The sequence below is a fragment of the Hyaena hyaena genome, unplaced genomic scaffold (assembly GCF_003009895.1).
Source record: "Hyaena hyaena isolate Hyena2069 unplaced genomic scaffold, ASM300989v1 scaffold_559, whole genome shotgun sequence".
Classification (NCBI taxonomy): domain Eukaryota; kingdom Metazoa; phylum Chordata; class Mammalia; order Carnivora; family Hyaenidae; genus Hyaena; species Hyaena hyaena.
Genome location: NW_024081191.1, coordinates 1,019,639 through 1,043,004, shown reverse-complemented (window position 1 = coordinate 1,043,004; position 23,366 = coordinate 1,019,639). Strand labels below are relative to the sequence as shown.

At 41.4% G+C, this 23,366-nt stretch overlaps 1 protein-coding gene across 9 annotated transcripts in view; it reads right to left on the bottom strand.

Annotated features, from left to right (window-relative positions):
• The window catches only part of TRIM9 (tripartite motif containing 9), a 103,214-nt gene that overhangs the window by 30,174 nt on the left and 49,674 nt on the right, over positions 1 to 23,366 (bottom strand). For all 9 annotated transcript variants that reach the window (XM_039256131.1, XM_039256133.1, XM_039256127.1 and 6 more), the window contains exons 2-5: positions 18,661 to 18,756; positions 16,440 to 16,562; positions 4,177 to 4,287; positions 2,703 to 2,856 (exon numbers count right to left, since the gene is read on the bottom strand). In XM_039256131.1, coding sequence (XP_039112062.1) covers positions 2,703 to 2,856; positions 4,177 to 4,287; positions 16,440 to 16,562; positions 18,661 to 18,756 — 484 coding nt within the window. The remainder of the gene's footprint in view (positions 1 to 2,702; positions 2,857 to 4,176; positions 4,288 to 16,439; positions 16,563 to 18,660; positions 18,757 to 23,366) is intronic.

The following is a 23,366-nucleotide window of genomic DNA, read 5'->3' as shown; positions in this document are numbered from 1 at the left end:
GTGAATTTTTGCTGTGAGTGAGTTCTTCGTTTTGGTCCTTAGAGTGCTTGGTGTTCTCTGCCGTGTGTACAGACTTTAAGGGAGTGTATACACAGCCACGTTCATGCATATTTCTGTAGGCAGCCTTACACGGCTAAGTGACAGCCTTACACGGCTAAGCGACACTGCATTAGCAGTGTGGTCCGTGATGCACAGCACGTGTCTGCAATTCCCCTACCGGATGAAGGGCCCGTTCACTCCAACACAATTGTCCGTCTTGCCAACTGGCCTGGATTCCACTCTGAGCAGATGGATGTGATTCAGAAGGACAGCAAATGGGGGAGGAGAGGGCTCTGTCAGCCAATGAAAGCATTTCAAAGCCCTGAGGCTTTTACCCTCTACCTGTTCCATCACCAAGGCTAATTGGGTTGGTTCATTTTTTTTCTCTTCCACCAAAAGCCCTTCCATTGCCCTTTTGTGACATATTTTCTTCTCTGAGCTGTTTGTGACATAACCTTTTAATGATTTTACCTTATTGAAAGAACTAGATACAGAGAGAGGCTGACTGAGGTCGATTTACCTGGGACTCTCTGTATTATTCAGATGGCTGTTATTCCACAGGTTATAACACCATGTGGGTGTGAAAGAAAAACTTTAAACATTAAGAAAGACTCGTTGTAACAGAAAATTAAATTTCTGAAGTTTGCAAGAGGAATTCAGTTATCCTTGAAGAAGCCAGTTCATTATGCAGTAACATCACAGAACAAACTGGAAGTTGTGTTATAATGAGGATCAGTGAGTTTCTGGAACCTCACTCCCTGGGTTTGAATCCCTGCCCTGCCACTCCCAGCTGTGTGAATCCAGGCAAGTTATCCAGTCTTCTTGTGCCTTAGTTTCCTCAGATATGTACGAGGGCTGTGAGAATAAATTGAGTTAATCCATGTGAAGCACTTAGGAGACTATTTAGTTTGGTAAGCACTCAGCAAATGTGAAAGATTTTTGTTACTGCAACAAAGTGCTTTGATTTACAATCTTAATAGTACTTACTCTAAAAATTAATGAAGGCATCATCCCAAAGCAATGCATATTAAACAAAAAGTGAGAAAACTGAAAAGAAAAGAGCAAAAATCTGTTAAAGGGATGAGAGAGGTACCCGTACAAGGTACAGGGATGAGTTTAGCTGCATTATGTGAGCCACAAGCATATAGCCTTAAGACTTGCTGGGTTTGGGGTGCCTGGGTGGCTCAGTCGGTTAAGCATCTGACTTCTGCTCAGGGCATGATCTCATGGTTTGTGGGTTTGAGCCCCGCATTGGGCTCTGTGCTAACAGCTAGCTCAGAGCCTGGAGCCTGCTTCAGATTCTGTGTCTCCCTATCTCTCTGACCCTCCCCTGCTCACACTGTCTCTCTCTATCAGAAATAAATAAAAAACATTAAAAAATTTAAAAAACTTGCTGGGTTAGATGGTTTTCTCTGCTTGATGAAAGGAAGTATGTAGATTTTTCTCAAAAAAAAAAAGAAAAATTTAAAGTGCTGGATTCTAAACCCTTTATTATGTGGATGCTTAAATTGGGGAAAGCAGAGAGCAAATAAATTTCTTCAGTTTTCAAAAATATTAGAAAATGACAGAATTACAGAGATGGAGAATAGATTAGTGGTTGTCAGGGATTGGAGGTAGTAGAGGGGAGGGGCGTGGGTATGAGTATATGGCGATAATGGGTTAGCATGAGATCTTCGTGGTGATGCTGTGGTTGTGCATCTTGATTGCAGCGGTGGTTATATGAGTCTTCACGTGTGACACAATGGGACAGAATCATACATATGCACCATACCAATGTTAACTTCCTGGTTTTGATATGACAGGTATGCAAGATGGGAAACTGGGCTAAGGGTACACTGGACCTCTCCTTACTATATTTGCATCTTCCTGTGAATGTATCCATAGTGCAAAGTGAAAGTTTAAAAAAAAAGTCAGAATATTTTTCAAACGGATATTACTTAAACGGCCATAAAAATACAGTTGCATGGTTGGCTTTTTATTTTTCTTTGAAAGAGTAATTTTAGGCACTTGCACTTCCCCTCCGTCACCCAAACCATCTTAAAGAGATCTTGCAATATCCCTTTATCACATAAGCCAAAAAGTTTAAAAAGTTAAAATTTCAAATTTTCATGTTCTGTCTGTAACCAGGCTTGCATTTTCCCGACCAGTTTTGGCAAGCCAATGGGGATCCTCTCAAATTCCCCCTGACTTATGCTCAACCATTTGCTCACAACCTATCCATGTGGAAGTAGTCACTTCAATTCTGAACTGCCTTGATTCAGTAACTGGGTGACTTTCTGTAACAAGATTTTATTTATGTATAGTGATGCCGTCTCTAACTCCATAACTTTTTTTTTTATGTCAGCTATCCCCTGGTGCTAGGCTTGTAAAATTTCTAAGACACAAAGAGGCAAGAATTGAGTTTATCTGACTTTCTGAGAGGGAGGTCACATTACTGCAATGATATATTTCCTTTATGTGATAAGATAGATAGGAGCCACTCTAAATTTCTGAACCGTTAACCAGAAGTGTGTGTGTTTACCTTCCCACCCCTTAGGTGATTGATAAATGTGGCAATTGCCTTTTTTTTTTTTTTTCTGCAATCTGGTACAAAGCCTTGATCCTGCTTCAAGCACCAGTATCCACTCAGGATGTTGCTCTGTTAGGGGGATGCAGGCACATACCTTTCATCTGCACAAAGTCGAGTTGGTGAATGGATTGCAGCAGAGGGCTGTTGTCCAGACTCAGGTCGAAGTCCGTGGTCATCCTGGGAGTGAGCGTGCCTTTTCCCCACTGATCCTCAGTCAAGTGCACTCTCCTTATGAGGGCGTCAGAAATCTAATCACATCAAAGACCACAGCCTAAGAAATATAACACCACACTGGACACAGAACACTGCTCCTCTGCTCTCTGGGAGCATCACCAAACCACTTTGGGACTCACTCCCTCCCTGTCTCCATGCAGGCAGTGAGGAGTCTGTTATGATAAGAGTGGCCCATGCAAATCTGGGTGCTTCTGTGAGTCAGAGGGGGCCACTAGAAATAATCAGCAGCTGTTAATTGCTCTAATAGACAAACGTGGATATATGCTCATGCTATTTATGACTGATCATAATATAATGGTGATCAATTAATCCTACTAGCACCAGCAACTCTAAGTTTCTAATAGGAGGTGTGGGCTTCCTGTCAAAACTTGGAAATGAGGGTTTTTTAAAAAGTTTTTTTATTTATTTTGAGAGCATGCAAGTGGGGAAGGGTAGAGAGAGAGAGGGAGAGAAGAAAGAGAGAGAGAGAGAGAGAGAGAGAGAGAATCCTAAGCAGGCTCTGTAACACCAGCACAAAGCCTGATGTGGGGCTCAAACCCACAAACCCAAGCCGAAGTCAGATGCTTAACCAACTGAGCCACCCAGGTGCTCCAGAAATGAGTTTTATAAAATAGCTTAGAGAGGCTGCATATGGTCACCTGTAAAATGGAATTTCTTACACTTTAAGCAGATCATCTGACTGTATCACTTTATTCTTTGATAGAGAACTCTTTCATTTCTTCTATTTAATCTCCCTCTGTCACTCTTGGCCAGTTTGATAGAATGTGAGTTGGAAGGATAATCTATGTATTCCTTAATTAAAGGTCCCTTAATCATTAAGATGAAAACTTAAGTAAAATTCAACTGACATCATCACATCTCATTAAAACAATCAATACTGAAGAAATCATGAGAAATTCAAGGAATGAAAAAAACTTCACTTTATTTGGGAAATCACTGATTAACTGTCAAGAAGGTAGAAGCCTTGCATATTTAGACATTTCTAGCTGACCAAACTGTCCAAGAAAGTAGTAGAAAGAGACTCAATTCTTAGGCAAGTCAGTAGGTTGGCTTTGGAGGAACTTATAGGGAATTACATTTTTATGACTAAACATGAACAAAAACAAATTTTGAAAAGCCCACGCACTGCTCCATCTTGTAGCCCATGGGGACCTAGACTTTCAAGAAGTCAATGGAGTTTTGCTGGCACCCATCTATGCATGGTAGTCTGAAGGTGGGTTTCATTGTGGAGGGGACCCGTGCTCACCAAGGGCCTTTGGGAGTCCATCCTTGCCATCATAGACTTAGTCTCATGGGATATTGAGAATCTGAAGTAGGAACTAGTTGACACTCACCTGTAAAAAGCCACTGGGATCATTTTCCTTAATGACCTCCAAGCAGTACTCCATGAGGCCTGTGGTCTGGCGCAGTTTCACGGTGCAGTGAGAGATCTGATCTCGAACCACCTATGATTGATGCGAGAACAGAGTGGTCCAAAGTGGCAGAGGGTAAAAAAGAAGCAAACTGGGACTTTAGAAAGCTTCTTCAAACTCTTCCAAGAGCATCACGGAATGGAATAAATGTATGAGAATGTTTTGTGGCAATGTCTGCTGTGGACAATGGCTCCAGAAGACAGATTATATAAATGCTATTATTACAGGGACTGGTAAACAACAGGACTCATCAGAAAGGCACGCAGATGGTGGAAGCCTAGGAAGCTGGTTACTGTGGTGCCTGAAGGGACATCTTCCTAACCCAGCCTTGCTTCCATCTTCTGGGAAGTAGATACTGTGAGTTGTTGTTAAGTGGGAGGTCGTCAAGAGTCTACAAAGGAGCTGAGTAACCTGAGGTGTGGCTGCAGCTTCTGTTCTGTGAACAGTCACCCACCTGCTCCCACCCTGTGTCTGTCTCTTCTAAAGAGCAGACATCACCATCCAGACCAGTTCCTTCTCATTCTGATTCTTTTTCCTGAGGGGGTGGCAGGGTGGGGTTAGAGGTGAAACTCGCTTATTAAAAGACAATGAGCTAATAACAACAAGTAAGCCAGAGAAAGACAGATGCAGAATTAAGTGTTGACAATAACCCACTTAGAAGCAATCACTGCCTCATGTGGGAAAGCAGTTTTAAAGGCTCTCTGTTTACCATGCTGTGAGTCTGGTTTAACCTAGAAAGGCCTTTCTCTGAACATGCAGTTTCTGCCTCTGGGAAGTTGTCTTTGCTCAGTGTCAAACACATGACAGTCCTTGAAAAGTTTCTTTCTTCAAAGATGTTCATTTTCTGTGTCCTCTGCTTAGTGACCCAAATCCTGAAGTGGTTTCAAAGCTAGAGTTGAACAAGAGTTTTCTAGGAACCTCAATTACTTACATCCTCGATATTTATACTACTTTGCAGAAGTCTCAAAAATATCCAGTCTTCTGGATTTTACAAATAATCACTAAAAGGAGTTTTAATAATAATTATTCAAAACTTTTTTTTTGTTCCTTCTTTTCAGTTTTGATTATACACATTCCATTAAAGATTATTACATTTACTTTCAAAAGCAATTGGAAACTAGACAAAAAAGCAATCATCTCATCACTCTAATGCAGATTTTTAAAGCATTTTGATATTTCATTTTAGATTTTATCCTTGAGCTAGATATATTTATAGTTGTAATCATAATATGTGACAATTTTACCTCCTTCCCACTTAACACTATACCATAGGCATTTTATATGTTACCACCATCAATAAATGTTACTGGATACATAAATATCCCATTGAGTGGGTTATCATAATTTATTTAATCATTCCTGTTCCTCTATTTTTGGATATTTAAATTCCTCCTTATTTTTAAAAAGTTCATTTATTTATGTTGAGAGAGAGAGAGAGAGAGAGCCCACGTGCGCAGGCATGCACGTGTGAGCAGGGGAGAGGCAGAGAAAGATGAAGAGAGAGAGAATCTCAAGCAGGCTCTGTGCTGTTGGTACAGAGCCCATGCAGGGCACAGTCCCACCAACCATGAGGTCTTGACCTTAGCTGAAATCAAGAGTTGGATACTCAACCGACTGAGCCACCCACATGCCCCTAAATTCCTCCTAATTTTTTGACGGTTCATCCATTTATTATTGCTGGTCTTTGTTTCTAATTTTTTTATTGTGATGAAATGTACATAACATAAAATTTACCATTTTAGCTGTTTTTAAGCAGATAATTCTGTGGCATTAAATACATCCATATTGTTGTGCAACTATCATCACCATCCATCTCCAGAACTTCTTTATCTTCCCACACTAAAATTTTGTACCCATTAAACACTAACTCTCCATTCTCCCCTCCCCCCGGCCCCTGTCAACCACCATTCTACTTTCTGTGTCTATGAATTTGACTACTCTAGGACTCTCAGATAATATAATATCATATAATATTTGTCCTTATATGACTGGCTTGTTTCACTTAGCATAATGTCTTCAGGGTCTATCCGTGTTGTAGCTGGTGTCAAAATTTCCTTCTTTTTAAGGCTGAACAATATTCCATTGCAGGTATACACTACATTTTGTCGATCCATTCATCTGTTGATGGTCACTAGGGTTGCTTCCACCTTTTGGCTGTTGTGAATAAAGCTGTTATGAATATGGCTGTACAAGAATGTGTCGAAGTCCCTGTTTCACTGCTTTTGGGTAGATAGCCTGAAGTGAAATTTCTGGATCACATGGTAATTCTGCTTTAATTTTTTCAGAAATTATCATATTGTTTTCCACAGCAGCTGCACCATTTTATATTCCCATTGGCAGTGCACAAGAGTTCCAATTTCTTCACATGCTTGCAATACTTATTACTATCTGGTTTAAAAAAAAATAATAGCTATCTTAATGGGTGTGAAGTGGCAGCTCATTGTGGTTTTGATTTGCATTTCCCTAATAACTAGTGATGTTGAGCATCTTTTCATGTGCTTATTGGCTGTTCATATATCTCCTTTGGGGAAATGTCTATTTTCAAGTCTTGCCCATTTTTTAATTGGGTTGTTTTGTTGTTGTGGTTATCTTCTGATGTACAAAATTTATACATTTTGTCTACCTTTTCCTCTGTTGCCTATTATGCCTCTGGTGCAATATCCAAGAAATCAGTGCCAAACCAGTATTGTGAAGCATTTCCGTGTGTTCTCATTTAAGAGCTTTATAGTTTCAGTTCTTACATTTAAGTCTTTGATCCATTTTGAGGTGATTTCTGTATACAGTGTTAGGTCATGGTCCAACTTCATTCTTTTGCAAGCTTTGCCAATTTTCCAAGTGTCATTTGCTGTAAAACTGCCCTTTCCCCATTAAATGGTCTTGGAACTCTTGTCAAAAATCATTTTACCGCATATGTGTGTTTTTTTCTGGGCTCTCTATTCAGTTCCAGTGGCCTATATGTCTGTTTCCATGTCGGTTCTACACTGTATGGATTATTGTGGTTTTGCAGTTAAGTTATGTAAACAGGAAGTGTGAGAACTCCAATTTTATCCTTTATGCTATTGTTTTGGCCCAATGGAATCTACTAATTTTTTGACAGATGATTTGTCATCACTTTTTAAATTTTAATAAAATAAAAATTAAAAATTAAATGTAGGATTTAAAACCTCCTTATCAGAATTGGTGAAAGAAACCAACTTTGATGTAAAGATGGTGATTTTGGTGGATAGAAGGGAGATCAAATTTAAAATTCATTGGTTGACTTATTTTCTTCTGGCATCTGGTATTCTGCTCAAGGAATGAAAATTATTTTATTTTTTTTAATAGCAAAGAAGGTTAAATTTCTGCTCCTTGGGTGGGTGAAGGGGAACCTCACCCATACGTAAAACAAAAAATGCAGGACAGGTGACCTAAAGCTAATCTGCTACTCCTCTCTGCTATGATAGGCTAAACTAAATTGCTCTCAGAAAATGTTTTTATATTTTGGTAGCCAGTGCCTCAGTGCTTCTGGGTAGCATAAGCCTCAGCAGTCATCAGTCACTAGCCAAATGGCATCCTGTCCTAGGACTGTGCATAACTGACTAGTGCTAAAGTCTGAATAACAAGCACAGACTAGATCAAAAGCGAGTTAGCTTTTGAGGCAAAATAGACTTGAATTGCTGTTTTTACTTTCAAGAGCATTCAGATCAATGATAATTTTATGACTGAAAAGCTGAAATAAATATGTTAATCAGGCCTCATAAAATTCTGTTTGCTTCTATAAATTTCCTTCTCAAGTAAGATTTATTTGACGGCAAAGGAGCTGAGTGTTGGGTCTCTCTGACATCTACTCTTAGGAAGTTTCATTGTTGCAATGCCAAAGAGTTGGTGTTTCAGTAGGGGTTTGCCATTGGCTCCTGTATCCATGGTTCAAGCTTCTTGGAAGGACTTAATATTCCTGAATTTCTGGCTCTCAACTCTCACTGTTGCAATAATGGATTTGGGTCCATCATTTTACCTGTTATTCAATCACTTCACAATGATCACAGTTAGACTGTGATAAAAATCACTGCTTGGGGTGCCAGGGTGGCTCAGTCAGTTAAGCGTCCAGCTTTGGCTCAGGTCATGATCTCATGGTTTGTGGGTTTGAGCCCTGCATCAGGCTGTGCTGACCGCTCAGGGCCTGGAGCCTGCCTTGGATTCTCTGCCTCTCTTTCTCTCTGCCCCTCCCCTGCTTGTACTCTGTTTCAAAAATAAATATACATTAAAAATTTTTAAAAAATCACTGCTCAAAATTAAACTTCAGGTTTCCCAGAAGCAGTACTTTTGGATGTGTTGTAATTGAGATCTAGTTTTTGAATTAATTTGGCAAGATTTCCCATCTTGTGGAAATCATCCAAATAATTAGCTCTTTTAAGAGTATAAATATTTTTTCTCTAGTTGAGTGTTTTTATCAGCTTTCTCATTACCTTCTTCACTCTGTGCTATTTCTACTATTTACTATTATTTTTTATTTTACATTATATTTTTTGTATGGAAAACAATTCCTAGGAAGCAAGGCCATGTCACTTTTTCTTTGGGTTCCACATTTCAGTGCAGTTGGTCGGAGCCTCCGGAGAAACCGTTGGCACCATGTTTGCTGCTGGCCGGAGTTAAGAGCTCCTTTTCTTGGGAAGGAAATGTGCAAGTGGCAGGAATGACACAAATAGGGACTGGGAAACAATCTTCTTGCTTTCATCTGCAGTAAAGCCTAAACCTACTCTGGAGACAATGAATTAATCTTTAGTTCATGGTTTCAGAGACAGCTTTCCCAATTTTATTAGCAGGCCCCATCTGTTCAGGATGGCAAGTCTTATTGATCACTTGAACGGCCTTATTTTGCTAAGTGGCAAATTTATGAAGGTCATTCCTTGGGTCAAGATATATCACTGACACTTCAGAAAGGGAGAATTTGAGAACGGACAGTTGTGTCCCTCTGAATGCTTGAACTTTTTTGGTAGCATAGAGTAATCCATGAAACTTCTACAGTATAAGGGTAAAATTTTGTTCTATCTACAACTGCATTTTTCCATCCCATCTCTAGCAGACCAATCTTCTCTCTCCACTCAGCTCATGTAACACAACCAGAAGCAAGAACTGAAGCCGATTAAGGTTGATTTCATTATTTTATCCAATTTGACCTTGACACCCTTTCTCTACCTCCATTCATCTCTCCCATCTTGCATGTGGCTCTTTAAATTTTTTCTTTATTTATTCTTTTTAATAAATGCTTTCACTTGTAGTATTTTCTCTTATGATGGAGTCTGGAGAGAAGCCACTAATGAGTTTTTAGTCTAAGTAAATACTAACATCCTCTCTCCTATTTCAAGAAATTCATTCTTAAATATAATATATCCCTTCCCATCATAGTTTAAAACAGTTTCCTCCATGTGTAAGATAATCTCTTTTTTTTAGGAAGGTACAAGTACTTTCAAGATGCAAGCTGGAAAACTTTATTCTTCACAGGTCCTTTTGGTCAGTGGAGGGCAGTTTCTATATGTACCATCATTCCTGAAGCAAGGTGACCAAGTAATGCCTGGAAGTGACTCATTTGTGAGTTATAGGTGAAGTGCTTTGGCCACGAGGTTCATCTAGTAAAGTAACAAATTCTCTTGTTTTTTTTCCCCCTAGAGTATAATATTATCTTCCATATTATCATTATATTCACTGAAACTTAGAGGCATTTAAGTTAAGGAAGAGCATTTTTAATTTCTCACATGCCACCATTCTCCCACATGGATATAGGCAAATATTTCCCCCTTCTCTTGATACCACACTCTGTACAAGTGTTATTAATTTACCCACATTGGCAACTAATCATTTCAAAGATAGGTCTTTAGGCTTTGAGTTTTTAATCAAGAAAAGGATCATTTAGCCCTATCAAAGAAATAAAACATGTACCTGTTTTGAGGAAGGCTTGAGATTTTAACAGCAACACTGTGAACTTTCCATTCCAGAAATGTAAATGTCACCTATACCCTTATCAATAAACATTGAGTGGAATATGAAAAGAAAGCATGCTCTTAGGGTATAGAATACTGCACCCTTGTACAGAGAAGTAAGTGAAGAAATCCAAGTCATTTGCAGAGATACGCATGGTGGTGCGGAGCCCCCCCCCCCCCCCATGGGAGAACACTTACCATTTATGCTGGGCTGCGGTAGAAGTGATGCATACAATACGGTGTTTCATAGGCTGTGAGGTGCAGGGAGACACACCAGATTACTCTATCATCTTCAAAGTATGTGTTCAGTGCCCTCAGGAGGTAAGGAATGTCACTCATGTCTGGGTTTAGGCAAAGGGCATTAAAGGTCTGTGACTGCCCTTCATTGACATTGAATGGCATGGGGGGTCAGAAGTTATGTCCCCTAACTTTGGTGAGCTCCAGCTGTGTGTGGTGGCACCTTGGTGATTCCATGGGCACCCTGGGCACTCTGTTCTGTACAGTCCCTCTGTGACTTCCGCTCCTACATGGTAGGAAGCAGAGGATCACAGAATTTGCCAAACCAATTCCCCCCTAATGATAGGCTTATAATAAAAAATAATTGTGATTAAAATTTTAGAGTTGGCCTCCTAATGGCGGTCAAAGGTTTCAAGTGTTTCTGTGTGCCTGATCTTTCCAAATGTCTTCTCTGTAATGGACTTAACAGAACTTGTTGCCAGTAGTTTTATTGGGATTGCACTGATTATTGGCTTAAATTCGTTGCTTTCTCTTTCTCTTTTATTTTTATTTAAAATTTTAATGTTTATTTATTTTTGAGAGAGATAGAGAAAGAGAGAAAGAGTTAGAGCACACAAGCAGGGGAGGGGCAGAGAAAGAGGGAGGCATAGAATCTGAAGCAAGCTCTAGGCTCTGAGCTGTCAGCACAGAGCTTGACACGGGGCTCGAATTTACAAACTGGGAGATCATGACCTGAGCCAAAGTTGAACACTTAACTGACTAAGCTGTCCAGGTGTCCCATTTTTTTCTTTTTACTAAAGGCAGTAGCCAGTTAAATCATATCTGATAATTAAAAAAAAATGTGTGAAGTTGGGTGGGTCTGTCTTCCACCCTCCCTCCATCTCTCTCTCTCTTTCTTCCCCACCTCCCATCCCAATCTAAATCAAAGGATTACTTGTTTATTTTGAGGCAATGGCAAAATAGCTCAAGTAAGCAATTTGACAAGCCAGTAATGTTCCCAGTGTAAATTTGTACTCTTAACGATACGACCATATAATTTTTTAATAAACATAATGGGAACATGACGGGCAATAACTGGTAAATAATAACAAAGATAATTGTGACAATAATGATAATGATTCTAACAAGACCCAACAGTACACTTGGATTAAAAATCAAACCTTCTGTATATAATTACAGTTGGGATGTGTCAGCCTGCTGTAAGAACAGTACACTTTATTCTCATCCCTCAGCATTCTCACTATGTAATTTTGGTACATTCATTTACCGACCACACGTGGAAATTAAAGATTATATTTTTTCAGGGTATTTTTGAATAGCTATAACTTTTTCTTCTTCCAGAGAATCTTAGAATTGAAAGGTGACCAAGAAGATACCTGTCACTTCGTACTATTAACATATGAATTTACTCTAAAATACCAGAGCAAGTATGCATTTAAGATCATTGTGGGACTATTTCAAATTCTGAGTGTTGCATTAATAAAAAGAATTTTCTGAGATTTCTTTGGGCCTACCAAAAGAAAAATGACATCGTCAGTTTCCTGAGAAAAGAACAGATCTCATTAATGGCACACTGAAGTGTTGTCACAAATTCCCTCTGAGGATCACAGATGCTAAAGATACTCTAAGGTCCTACTCAGGTCAGGAAAGTCCAGAAAGGATGTTAACAAAACATATAGTTCATGTGGCATCTGGGTGGCTCAGTCAGTTGAGTATCTGACTTAGGCTCAGGTCATGATCTCCTGGTTGGTGGGTTCGAACCCCATGTTGGGCTCTGTGCTGATAGCTCAGAGCCTAGAGCCTGTTTCAGATTCTGTGTCTCCCTCTCTCTCTGCCCCTTCCCTGCTCACATTCTGTCTCTCTCTCTCAAAAATAAACAAACATTAAAACAATTTAAAAAACTCAAAAAACCATATAGTTTGAACAAGACACCCAGGGGTTCTGGTTTACTGTGATTATTGTGGGGATATTGCCCAAGTCGTCCCAAACATGAGTCAGTAATATCTCTTGAAAGCTCAAAAGCAATTTTTCCCCTTCAGTAGCTTTCTGACATTTCCTGACCACATTCTGAAAATAAATATGTGTCTCCTAGTGGTTTTCTTCAAACCAAAGAATAGTATTAATAAACAATACTTGTAAAATACAGTCATAGCTGCACATATATGTCTCAAGTCACTTTCGTAGGTCCAGAGACAATTACATCTGTGTATAGGCTAATTCTACACCACGTTCCCTAGTACTAAAAGTGGGTCCCTTGGAGAACTTCTTCAGTGTACTCATGAAGTGACACCAGATTTCCAGGCATTCTCTCTCAGTGATAAGAGTGATAATAGCTAATATTTATTGAGGACTGTGCTAAGTGCTTGGCAATTTCCGGTGATGTGACGACTATTTCTGGCCTGATTTTATACACAGGTGAAAGAAACTGAGCCACAGGCTTGCCCACAGTTAGAGATCTACTAAGTGAGGAAGTGTGCCCTCACACCCAGTTCTCTGTGACACAGAATCTGGGATCTTTACCTCTCAGTGCCATCTTGCCTCAGAACCAGAACTATTCAATCTGCTCAAGCAATCAGTGCTTTCAGAGCAGGGCCCGAGGAGATTATAAAGACTGCCTTTATACACACTCACTTTCCAGCATCCTTAGCCTTTTGGATTGCTCAAGAAGAGAAAGTTGCCAGAAAAATACACACACAACTCTCCTCTTTGTCAGCAAAAAGCAGGGCCTCTAGAGAACTCTGCCAAAGGGAAGCGGAAGACCATAAGATTATCCTTGCCGGACTATGGCTGATGGGCTAGCCAACAAAGACAGAAAGAAGTACTGTGCTTGGCAAGCGATGTCTATAAAAGGCCAGTCTTTTCTCACAAATCTGAGAAGCAACAGAAATGACAAGAAGAAAAGGCAGGAGGGGGAAAAGCAGAGGGAGGGAGATTGGAGGCTGGCATCAGTAGTCACGGCATCGGCACTGCTGGCTGTTTTTGGAAGCAGTGACATACAGTCCACTGGAAACAGCAGAGAAACAAATCGCTCAAGACAGAAGACAGAACAGCTTTCCTGCCGTGGGACACAGCTAGCCACCTGTCTCTTGTTTCTATAGCCCTTTGGGATCAGGGGCAGGGATTTCCACCCTGGGCAGGCAGAATGGGAGCAGGCCACTGCCCTGTTCAGTGTCCCAGGGCACATCATTGCGCTCTGTGGGGGCAGGTCGCCAGGTTCCTGTGCGGTCCCTCCACCTGCGTCCGCAGCGCAGCCCATACCTGACTTTCACAAAGGCCCTATAGCGGAGGCAACATTGAGGGGCAGCACCTGGGGGGCTTTCACGCTCCTCTCCTACTGTTTGATGTGGAGAAACAATGCTTTCTCAATCCTTGGTTCCCTTTTCTGTCCAGATCTCTCCCATGTAGAGAATCTGGAGTTGCTGCTATAGTCACTATACAATCTATCACAAATGGCTCACTGTATTCTGCTTAAAGATACCAAGAAAGTATCTGAAATGCTTTAAAAAAGAGATTTCCACTGAGAACCAGTTAAAATTTGGTGTTTGCATACTAAAATGGTCGCTCTACTATTTGAGAGAATATGGAGAAATGGAGAAAATCCATTTCCTGAAGATAGCTGTAGTTTTATTTTAGGTGCTCTAGGTGGTTCAAGTGGTATTTTGAATTCCACCATAAAAGTTCTGGGTTTCTGAAGGGTGTTCAATGAAGGGCAATAGCAACAATCTTTTAGTAATGTTAGAGCAGGTGATGGAAACAGGTTTGAGTCCATTCTAAGATGAACCTAAGAGGGTTTTCCCATAAGACCCACCACCAAGAAACAGTAATGGCATCTCAGTTATAATTGCCAGCCTCGGCTGGCTGTCCAAACCAACAAGCTAGGCTCTCTGAACATTAGAACCCTGTGCACTTTTCTTTCCAAACTCCTGGTTCAGATTTAACTTCAGTCCATGCACTTTTCTTTATCAAGGAATCCACTGTGCCTCTCCTTGATAAGATTGCACTGCTGCTCCCTCATCAGGAACATGTGGAGAGACATGTCCTGATATAGCACCAGAGGAGGTCAGGCCAGCAAACTTCATCATTCAAGGGCTCCCTCAAGAGCTCTTTCTTGGCTTGGACCTTGTTGCCCCAGCTCTGCCTCCTGCCTGATTCAGTTTCACAGGCCCTCTCAGAGTGACACCTGGGCAAGCCACAAAGGCAGGCAAGAAAGGTTTATATTCCAGCCACATTATTGCCCCTGACTTTGGGGCAGGAAGAGGCAGGTGGGTGGCTCTAAATGTGTTTTGCAGCAGGTGGGTAGCGGAGGAGGGAGCCTCTTAGAGGAGGAAGCTAGAGTTGGGGGTTTTCTTACTTTTGGAGAACTGTCAAGATTCCCTGGGGAGAGGATGTTCTGTATCAAGCTGCCTGGCTTCCCGCCTTCTGGCTGGGTCCTGGTGGGTGGCTGGGGCACAAAGTTAGAAGGTTGGTGACTGCTGCTCAGGGCTCAGCATTGCCAGTCTTGCTGCGGGTCTTGCCCAGGTCTCATACCCTAGTTGGCAACTAGTTTATTGCTTTGTTTCTGGTAACCATGAGATGGGTACTGGCCCTGCTTGATGAAATTTCCCTGTCACTAAGCTTGAGCCCCAAATCTTGTAAGCTGTGTTCTCCAATTTCTTCATTTCTTCCTTGGGTTTCCTACCAGAATCCCATTTGTTTAGCAATGGGGCCTTCCCCTATTCTTCAGGGACTACAGCCTGTTCCAAACCTGCTGGGGGTATCTGATGCTCATGGGGCCATTCACGAGCCCCTGCAAAGTTGTATCCATTTCCTGCCGCCCACATCACTAGCTCCCTGAAGTTGACTGCCTAACCCCAACAAAGGGCCTGTGGTCAGACCTCACCTCTCCCCCCACACTAATGTGAGTCCAACATTGTGCACCCCATATCCTCTCCCCACTGGTAGCTACCCTGGGGCTTACTGGCCGTGCATGTGGACCTCTGCAGACCGCCTACTTCTGGGCTCTCTCCTGCGGGGCTGTTCCCATTTCTCCAGCCTGCTCTCACATCTTGTCCTGCTCCAATGGGGGAGTGGATAGGGTATCAGATATCTCCAGGAGGACGAATCCTTTTTTTTCTTTTCTTACAAATAGTTTATTGTCAAGTTGGTTTCCATATAACACCCAGTGCTCATCCCCACAAGTGCCCTCCTCCATGCACATCTCCCCTCACCCACCCCCACACCCATCAGTCCTCAGTTTGTTCTCAGCATTCAAGAGTCTCTCATGGTTTGCCTCTCTCCCCCTCCCCCACTATTTCCCCCCCTTCTTCTCCCCCACGGTCCTCCGTTAAGTTCCTCCTAATCCTCCTGTACGTGCAAACATATGGTATTTGTCCTTCTTTGCCTGACTTATTTCACTCAGCATAACACCCTCAAGGAAGAAGACCAATCCTTTTGCCAATAGGGCCCCACATTCATAATCAATTGATTCCACTGTGAGATGACAAAAGTCTGTGTAGCCGTCCAGTCACATGGTTCACTTCAGAAGTTAAGACAAATCTTGTTTGTCTTCTGGAAAGCATGGTTTCCATTCCCATTTCAAAAACACCTTTGCCTCTGTATGGCTACTCTGGCCACCTTGTCTAAAACTTCAACCCCCTTTCCTAGTACGTCAAGCCCCCAATCCTTACTATTTTCCTTAGCATTTTTTTTTTACTAAATACTGCGTATTTTACTTACTTATCTTGCTTACTGTTTATCTCTTCTGGTGGAATATAAGCTTCATGAGGGCAGCGATTTTTATTTATTTAATTGTGCCTACACCCAGAGCAATTCTTGGCTTGGGGGAGTCACTCAGTAAATATCAGTGAGGTAAATGAAGGAGTGTGTGAGGAATGAAGGGATGTTTTCTCCTTGTCCTCCAGGCCACTGGCCACCCATCCATCTAGCCTGTCCATCTCAGCCCTGGGAGCCTGGCTCCTTGGCTTTCTGCTCTCCCCACGGTGCAGCACTCACCTTTAGCTTGTGCTCATGCTCCTTGTTGACACGAGCAAGCAGCTGGGCTTTCCTTCTGTTGAGGGCGTCGATGAGGGCATCACACTGGGCCACCAGGCAAGCCTCAAACTCCACACTGTTCTCCTGCACAAGAAAGCACATCTCTCAGCTGCAAAGCACCTGGGCTCCTTGGGATGCCAGAGAAGACAGAGCTCTCCTGTCCATTTGTGGAGTGGAAAGCCCTGCTGAAGGAGATGAAAAGGAACTCCATCCACAGTGCACATTGCACATTTTTTAAATAACTGGATAAATTTCATTCTACAGTGGTAGTGTTCACTTTAACTTTAAATTGAAAAGGATAAATATCACTTAATAAATTTATGTTTGTCAAAAGGAAATCATCCCCACAGTTCACATTATATTGTGTAAAAGAAAGCTTTAGCTTGTGGAGTCGAACATGAATCCTTCTGAAGGCTGGCGGATGTTTGCTTATGAATGGTGGAAGGTGGCGTTCAGAGAGGCTGGCTGCCTGCGAGGGTGGGGTATTGTGGAGGCATGAGAGTCAAAGAATCATTAAACTCAAGAGAAGAGAGAAGAAAGGGGATAGCAGTGGTCTTCAATATTAAACACGAATCCAATGACAGAAGTTTATAAGAATAATCATGGGCAAAAGTACTTGCTGCTTTCGTTAAGGAAAACAAATAGTTAATGAGCATAGATAGTCAAGAACAATTGGCTTGACATCTACCCAGGCCTAAAAGTCAAGCCATGAACCAAGAGCTTGTGGGGGAACACTAACTGTGTTCTAAATGAATTATAGCTTCTCTGTGATGTTTACATTGAATGTTGGATCTATTTCCTTGATTTAAATCTGTAAATGGTATAGACATTTCTTTCAAGCAATTCTCTCCCTAAATCATAAGCATTCATTAATGATAGTCCTTTCAATAAGTTACATGTGTAATTTTGATTGGCAAATTATAATCTAAAATATTGTTGTAATTTATAGCAAATGAAAGATGAATACTCACATATACATGAATACCACTGAAAAAATAGTGAAAAAATAGAAAAAAAAGCTCTGGGGGGCTGGCAAAGAAGGAATAGCTAAGCCTATCAAATTCTAATTTATTCCCAAATTCATAATGAACTATGTCTCTTAATATAAGGATCTACTGATAGGTATTTGACAACTGTTCTTAAATGCTAGGAGGATGAGGGCAGCCTTCTTGCAGGTTCTGATTTAGAGCAGAAAGAAAGCTTTGATCTGATGAAGAGGTGAGGTGCAGGGCAAAAGCAAAGAAGGGACCGACTGATAACCCTTTGCTGCTCCAGAAAACAGAAGGAAGTATACAACTGTTAGGCTGTTAGGGAATCAAAAGTTTGAACATGAGCATGCATGCAAAAAAGGGTGAGGAAATCAATACAAGATGCTTTGAAAGCCTGGCTTATGTTTAAAAAGACATTTCTACTTTGACATGGATTAAATATTAACTCAGAATGCCGATTTACTGAAGGCCAGAGTGAAGGTTACTTCTGTGAGGCAGACCTCAAAACATAAGAACAGTAAACAGTGCAGAAGTTCACTATTTAAGCATCTCATGAAGTTTATGGCTTCTTCCCTTTAGCGATAGTGGAGAACTTATGAGCTCTCAAATGCTGGCTGATCTGTGGGTCATTGTGTCTAAACAGAGCAATGTGAAATTATAGTTGCCAGGGGGGTCATGGTTGGAAAACATTTAAGTATCTAAGTAGAGAAGAAGCATTGCTATGGGCAGGCAGGCAGGCAGGAAGGAAGGAAGGAAGGAAGGAGCAGAGGCAGGGAGGGAGGGAGGAAGGGAAAAAGAGAAAATGCTACCCGTTTGTTATCAGATAAGATATAATAATTGCAAGGTGTTTTGGGAACCTGTAGAGATTTAAAAACTCAACAATACTGACTCTGAATTCACAAAGAGGCCTCTTTCTAAATGCACAGTAGTAGAGAATTGGGACCTCAGTGCCGAAGGTAGCAACTATTTGGAAAACTAGGTTGTGTTGCTGGCTTGTTGGCAAACTATAACTACCTCAAGAAGGGGTGTGCTTGAAGTTGGCCTGTATGTGTGTTTGTATTAGAAGGGACAGAGCAGAAAAGAATAACTGGAATTTCCTCACAACACATTAAGGTAGAAGAAACAAACTCCCCCGCTACACAGCTACATCTTAACCTGCGGAGCTTGTTTTCTGTCTCAGGTGCTGCGAATACCTGGATCTGCTGGACCATGTTGCGGAGCTGCACCAGAAACTCCTTGGCTTCTTTGGCCCTGTCTGACAGTCCGTTCAGCGCCTGAGAGAGCTGGCTCTGCAACGATAAAGAAGGAAGCAGTGAAGCTGTAACCACAGGAAGTATCAACAAGGTCGTACAGAGCTGTTTTGATTCAAGACCCAAGAGTCCTCAGGCTCCTCAGATTCCTCTCCTCAGAGCCTGGGGCAGTTAGCCGACATCTGTACATATGGATTCTGGTGCTAACAGCATCCAGATAAGTTTCTCCTCTCAGGCAGTGAAAGCTCCTGGTCATTGCAAAGACCCTCACCAGCTGATATCTACCTGGAATTTCCACATCTCATGAATTAGTGAATTAATTCAGCAGTAATTTATTTAATTTAAAATTAAAAGCAAACAGTGAGTCAGATGATCTGATAATTATCAAAATTATTTAGGCCAAAGTGCTATTGGTTTGGGGTGGGGCAGAAAGAATAGGGTCAAGAACAAGATGAGGGAAGGAAGAGTTAGAGCACTGGTGTGATGCTCTGGGGCCATTTCAGTGTAAACAAATACAAAAGCCACAAACACATTCCTCCTCATCAAGGTCACCTTTCTTCTCCCAAGTACAGCCCTGTTGCCCTAACTCCTCTCCATTCCTAAACCAAGGCAGACTCTCTTCCTAATTTTCCATACTGTCCTATCCATGTGGAATGCAATTCTGCTGGGGGCCATGTGTACAGGTAAACTCTTGCTTTCCCAGCCTCCCTGTCAGCTGGGGCAGCCGTGGGACACACTGCTAACTAATGAGACTCAAGTAGAGGATGGCTGGGGGTGAGGAAGGGTCTGAGAAAGCTCTTGCTTTTCTGCTAACATGAGACCAGTGTGGCTGGTGTAACCTCTGCCCTTTTGTTCCTTTATGGCAGATGTCTCACTGTGAAGGTCAACATGGTAAGGGAGGAGGAGTGGAAGGAGAAAGAGCCTGGTTCCATTGGCATCATTGAGCAGCTGAACAACAGCTGAAGTCTCCTACCACTAGGCTTCTTGTTTGTGGGGAAAATTAACTCCTTGTTAAGTTCCTGTACTGGGGTTTTCCATTACTTTGAGCCATCACCATTGTACTTAGTGCAAAATTCCTTCTCTTGTATCCTTTCATCTCTCCCGTAAATTACAGAGACAAATTCCTTTCCAACAATACCCTCTTTAAAAACTAAAGCCCACTTTCCTCCTTGCCAACACAAAGCTTCATGCCTCTCTCCTCTCAGTAAAAGGGCAGAATCTTAAAATTATATGTCTTGGTCTAATGAATGTTTCTTTCTTTCTTTTTTATTTTAAATCCAGTACAGTTAATATACAGTGTTATATTAGTTTCAGGTGTGTAATATAGTGAGTCAACATTTCTATACATTACTCAGTGCTCATCAAGATAAGTGTCCTTTTAACCTCTTTCACCTTACCATGTGATCCAATAATTCCATTACAGGGTATTTACCCAATGAATACAAAAATACTAATTTAAAAAGATATATGCACCCTATGTTTACCACATTATTTAAAATAACAAGATATGGAAGCACCCCAAGTATCCATTGATAGATGAATGGATGAAGACGTGTCACGTATATACACAGTGGAATATTACTCAGCGATAAAGAAGAAAGAAATCTTGCCATTTGCAAGAATGTGGATGGATCTATAGAGTATAATGCTAAGTGAATGTTCTTCTTATAGTTGCCTTATTAAATACAAAGTTGGGGGGCGCCTGGGTGGCTTAGTCGGTTGAGCGTCCGACTTTCGCTTAGGTCGTGGTCTCGCGGTTTGTGGGTTTGAGCCCCGCATCGGGCTCTGTGCTGCCTGCCAGCTCAGAGCCTGGAGCCTGTTTCAGTCTGTGACTCCCTCTCTCTCTGACCCTCCCCTGCTCACGCTGTCTCTCTCTCTCTTAGAAAAAAAAAAAAAAAGATTTAAATACAAAGTTGGGCACTGGATCTCTTCAAAAATATGCATGTCAAATTCTTGATATAAACAATGTGATGAGGCAGAAAGAACATAGGCATTGGAAGGGCTTAAATTCTAGCTCTGTCCCTTACTAAATGTGACCTTGAGAGTGTTACCTCTGCCTGAGTTTCTCCAAGACAAAAGATGGGAAGCATAATAACATTTTTTAGTTGGGTTACTGTGAGGGTTTAGTGCATTCACCAATATGAAAACTCCTGCTAGCTAAGGGTAATGGTTAAGGGAACTACTCTGAATTCATAAGTGTTACCAGTTACTGGCGGTTCAACATTTTGCCCACAGTTTTACCTCATCTATAAAATGAGAAGAATATTACTATTCCTAGGTGTTATAGGCATTGCATGAGACACTAGATTAAAGCTCAGAAGCTCTCTGGTGCATGCTGCATGATTAATCAGTGTTGGCTGTATTCACCTTCTTCCTTCATGCTCACAAACACCTGCAGACTGACTGGGGAGATTCACAGAACAGATTCCTGGAACGGGTTCTGTTGGAGAACATTCTTCATCCCTTGTACTCTGATTTATGTACTCAGACTCTGGGAAGCTAGACCAACACAGCTAAGTAAGAAAAAGCACAAAGAGTTTGCAATGCTAGAAGGGCTACTCAATTATTTATTACTAGGTCCCAAATGCATTTATAATTTGGGATGAAAGTTTTCTCCTCAAGAAGTTTTTTCAAGAGCCGAGGGGATGAGGGAGAATAGTAGGGTCTCATTTAGAAGAGCAGGCAAAAAAAATGAGAGAGACATATTCTAAAGGAGACATTTTTCATTGTTACTTTAAACTCACTTCCCTTCTTTTTCTGAATGAGCAAAAGTTTGCTGACTACCACCGTTTTCTTCCCTCTTTTTTTTAAATTTTAAAATGTTTTTACTTATTTTTGAGAGAGAGAGAGCGAGCAAGCATAGGAGGGGCAGAGAGAGGGAGAGACACAGAATCTGAAGCAGGCTCCAGGCTCTGAGCTGTCAGCACAGAGTCCAACACGGGGCTTGAACTCATGAGCCGCAAGATCATGACCTCAGCTGGAGTTGAACGTTTAACTGACTGAGCCACCCAGTGCCCCATCTTCCCTCTTTTATGATAACCTATGTCTTAGTAACCACATTTGGATGTTGGAGTACAGAAGCCAAGTTCATTCAGCTATACAGAACGGAAGCGACCTGATTTGTTGTATCTTAGACTTACAATTAATTGTACAATGTAAGCTAGATCTGACACCCATAAAAAATTGTTGATCAGGTACTGCTATCTACTTAGAAAAAACTATTCCATAATATACAAAGAGTGCTGGCCTCATCCAATCCCAGGTTTTGATATGGCAAAGCAATAAGTGAACTGGAAAAATCAATTTGTTTGCAGATTACCTCTCTGTGTCTATATTCAGCCCCAAGAATGCCTTCTACCTGGCTAATGCTGGTCTGGTATTTGATAAACAACTGCATTGTAAGATAAAGATCTAAAAACCTTTCTATTAAGCTTTGCCAACTTGTAGAAATTGAGCAGGAGACAATGAAAAACCCTGAAAACTCGTTATCACTAGAAAATGCTCTTATTATAAGGATTTATGTGTGTGTTGCTTTTAGAGGATAGTCTTTTGATCACATTTATAAAGCTAAATCTGATGTAGAAGAACATTATTATTGATTGATTTTGTTTCCCAGAAGCATTTAAACTCCTGCTCTGGGCTAACAGAAAAGTTCTGTATTCAGGACCACAGAGCAGCCCTGTAAATTTATACCGGAATACGAAAGATGCAAATATTTAGTGTGTGCTTTCGTTACAGCCTCTTTGGCTGTACACATCGCCATTAGAAGTGGTTTATAATGCCTAAGAAATGACATTCTGATTTCCTGGATATTTGTTTTCCAATTTTCTGAAAAGATGCCATGATCAGAAAGTGAATGAGAGTGGGGAAATGATACAGCTGAGGAGGCACTGACAAATTTCCAGGCAAGAGCTCAGAGCATGCTCTGAATAACCAAGATCTCCCATAAAGATGGCAAGTTGTTCAGAGTTTGAAGGAGAGAAACAAAGCACTCTGCCTCCTCCTTCCTTCCTTGGCTGCTTTTCCCCTCCAACTTCCACTCAGATCCCCCTCACCTTCTAAAGGAGTGGAGGTTATGAGGGATCAGGAGCTCAACCTGGAAGCCCCAGGGGAGGACAGTTCACAATCCATTATTACTTAGATTCAGCAAGTGGGTATCGGATTCAGTTCATCCTGACCAACTCCTCACTTGCCTGAGCATCTGCCCAGCTGCCAAGGCATGCCCACGTAGAGGAGGGTGCCCTGCCATGAACATTATTCACATGTCATTTCCTCCTTCAGTTTACTATGAATATTGGATGGACACAATGGGGGCAAATGAAGGGAAGCTTCTTGGCTGTCTGTGATTTGAAGTTATGGGCATGGGATGGGTCAAAAAGGGTCAACCAAAGAATTAGTACAAAATAGATGAGGCAATAAACCAGCAACAGTGGCTTGATGGCCCCTGTGACCCTGTGACAGTGCATACCTCTTTCCCAGGTACCAGGGTCAACACAAAACACAGGAGCAAAGTAACAGTTGATGCAATGTGATTCTGAAGTAAGGCCCCTAGGAGAATAACATTTTTTTTTCTGGAAGAGATACTGATTTTTTAAGTCTTACTACAGTACTGACATTATATAATTAAAAAGTAAAGGCAAGATGATTGA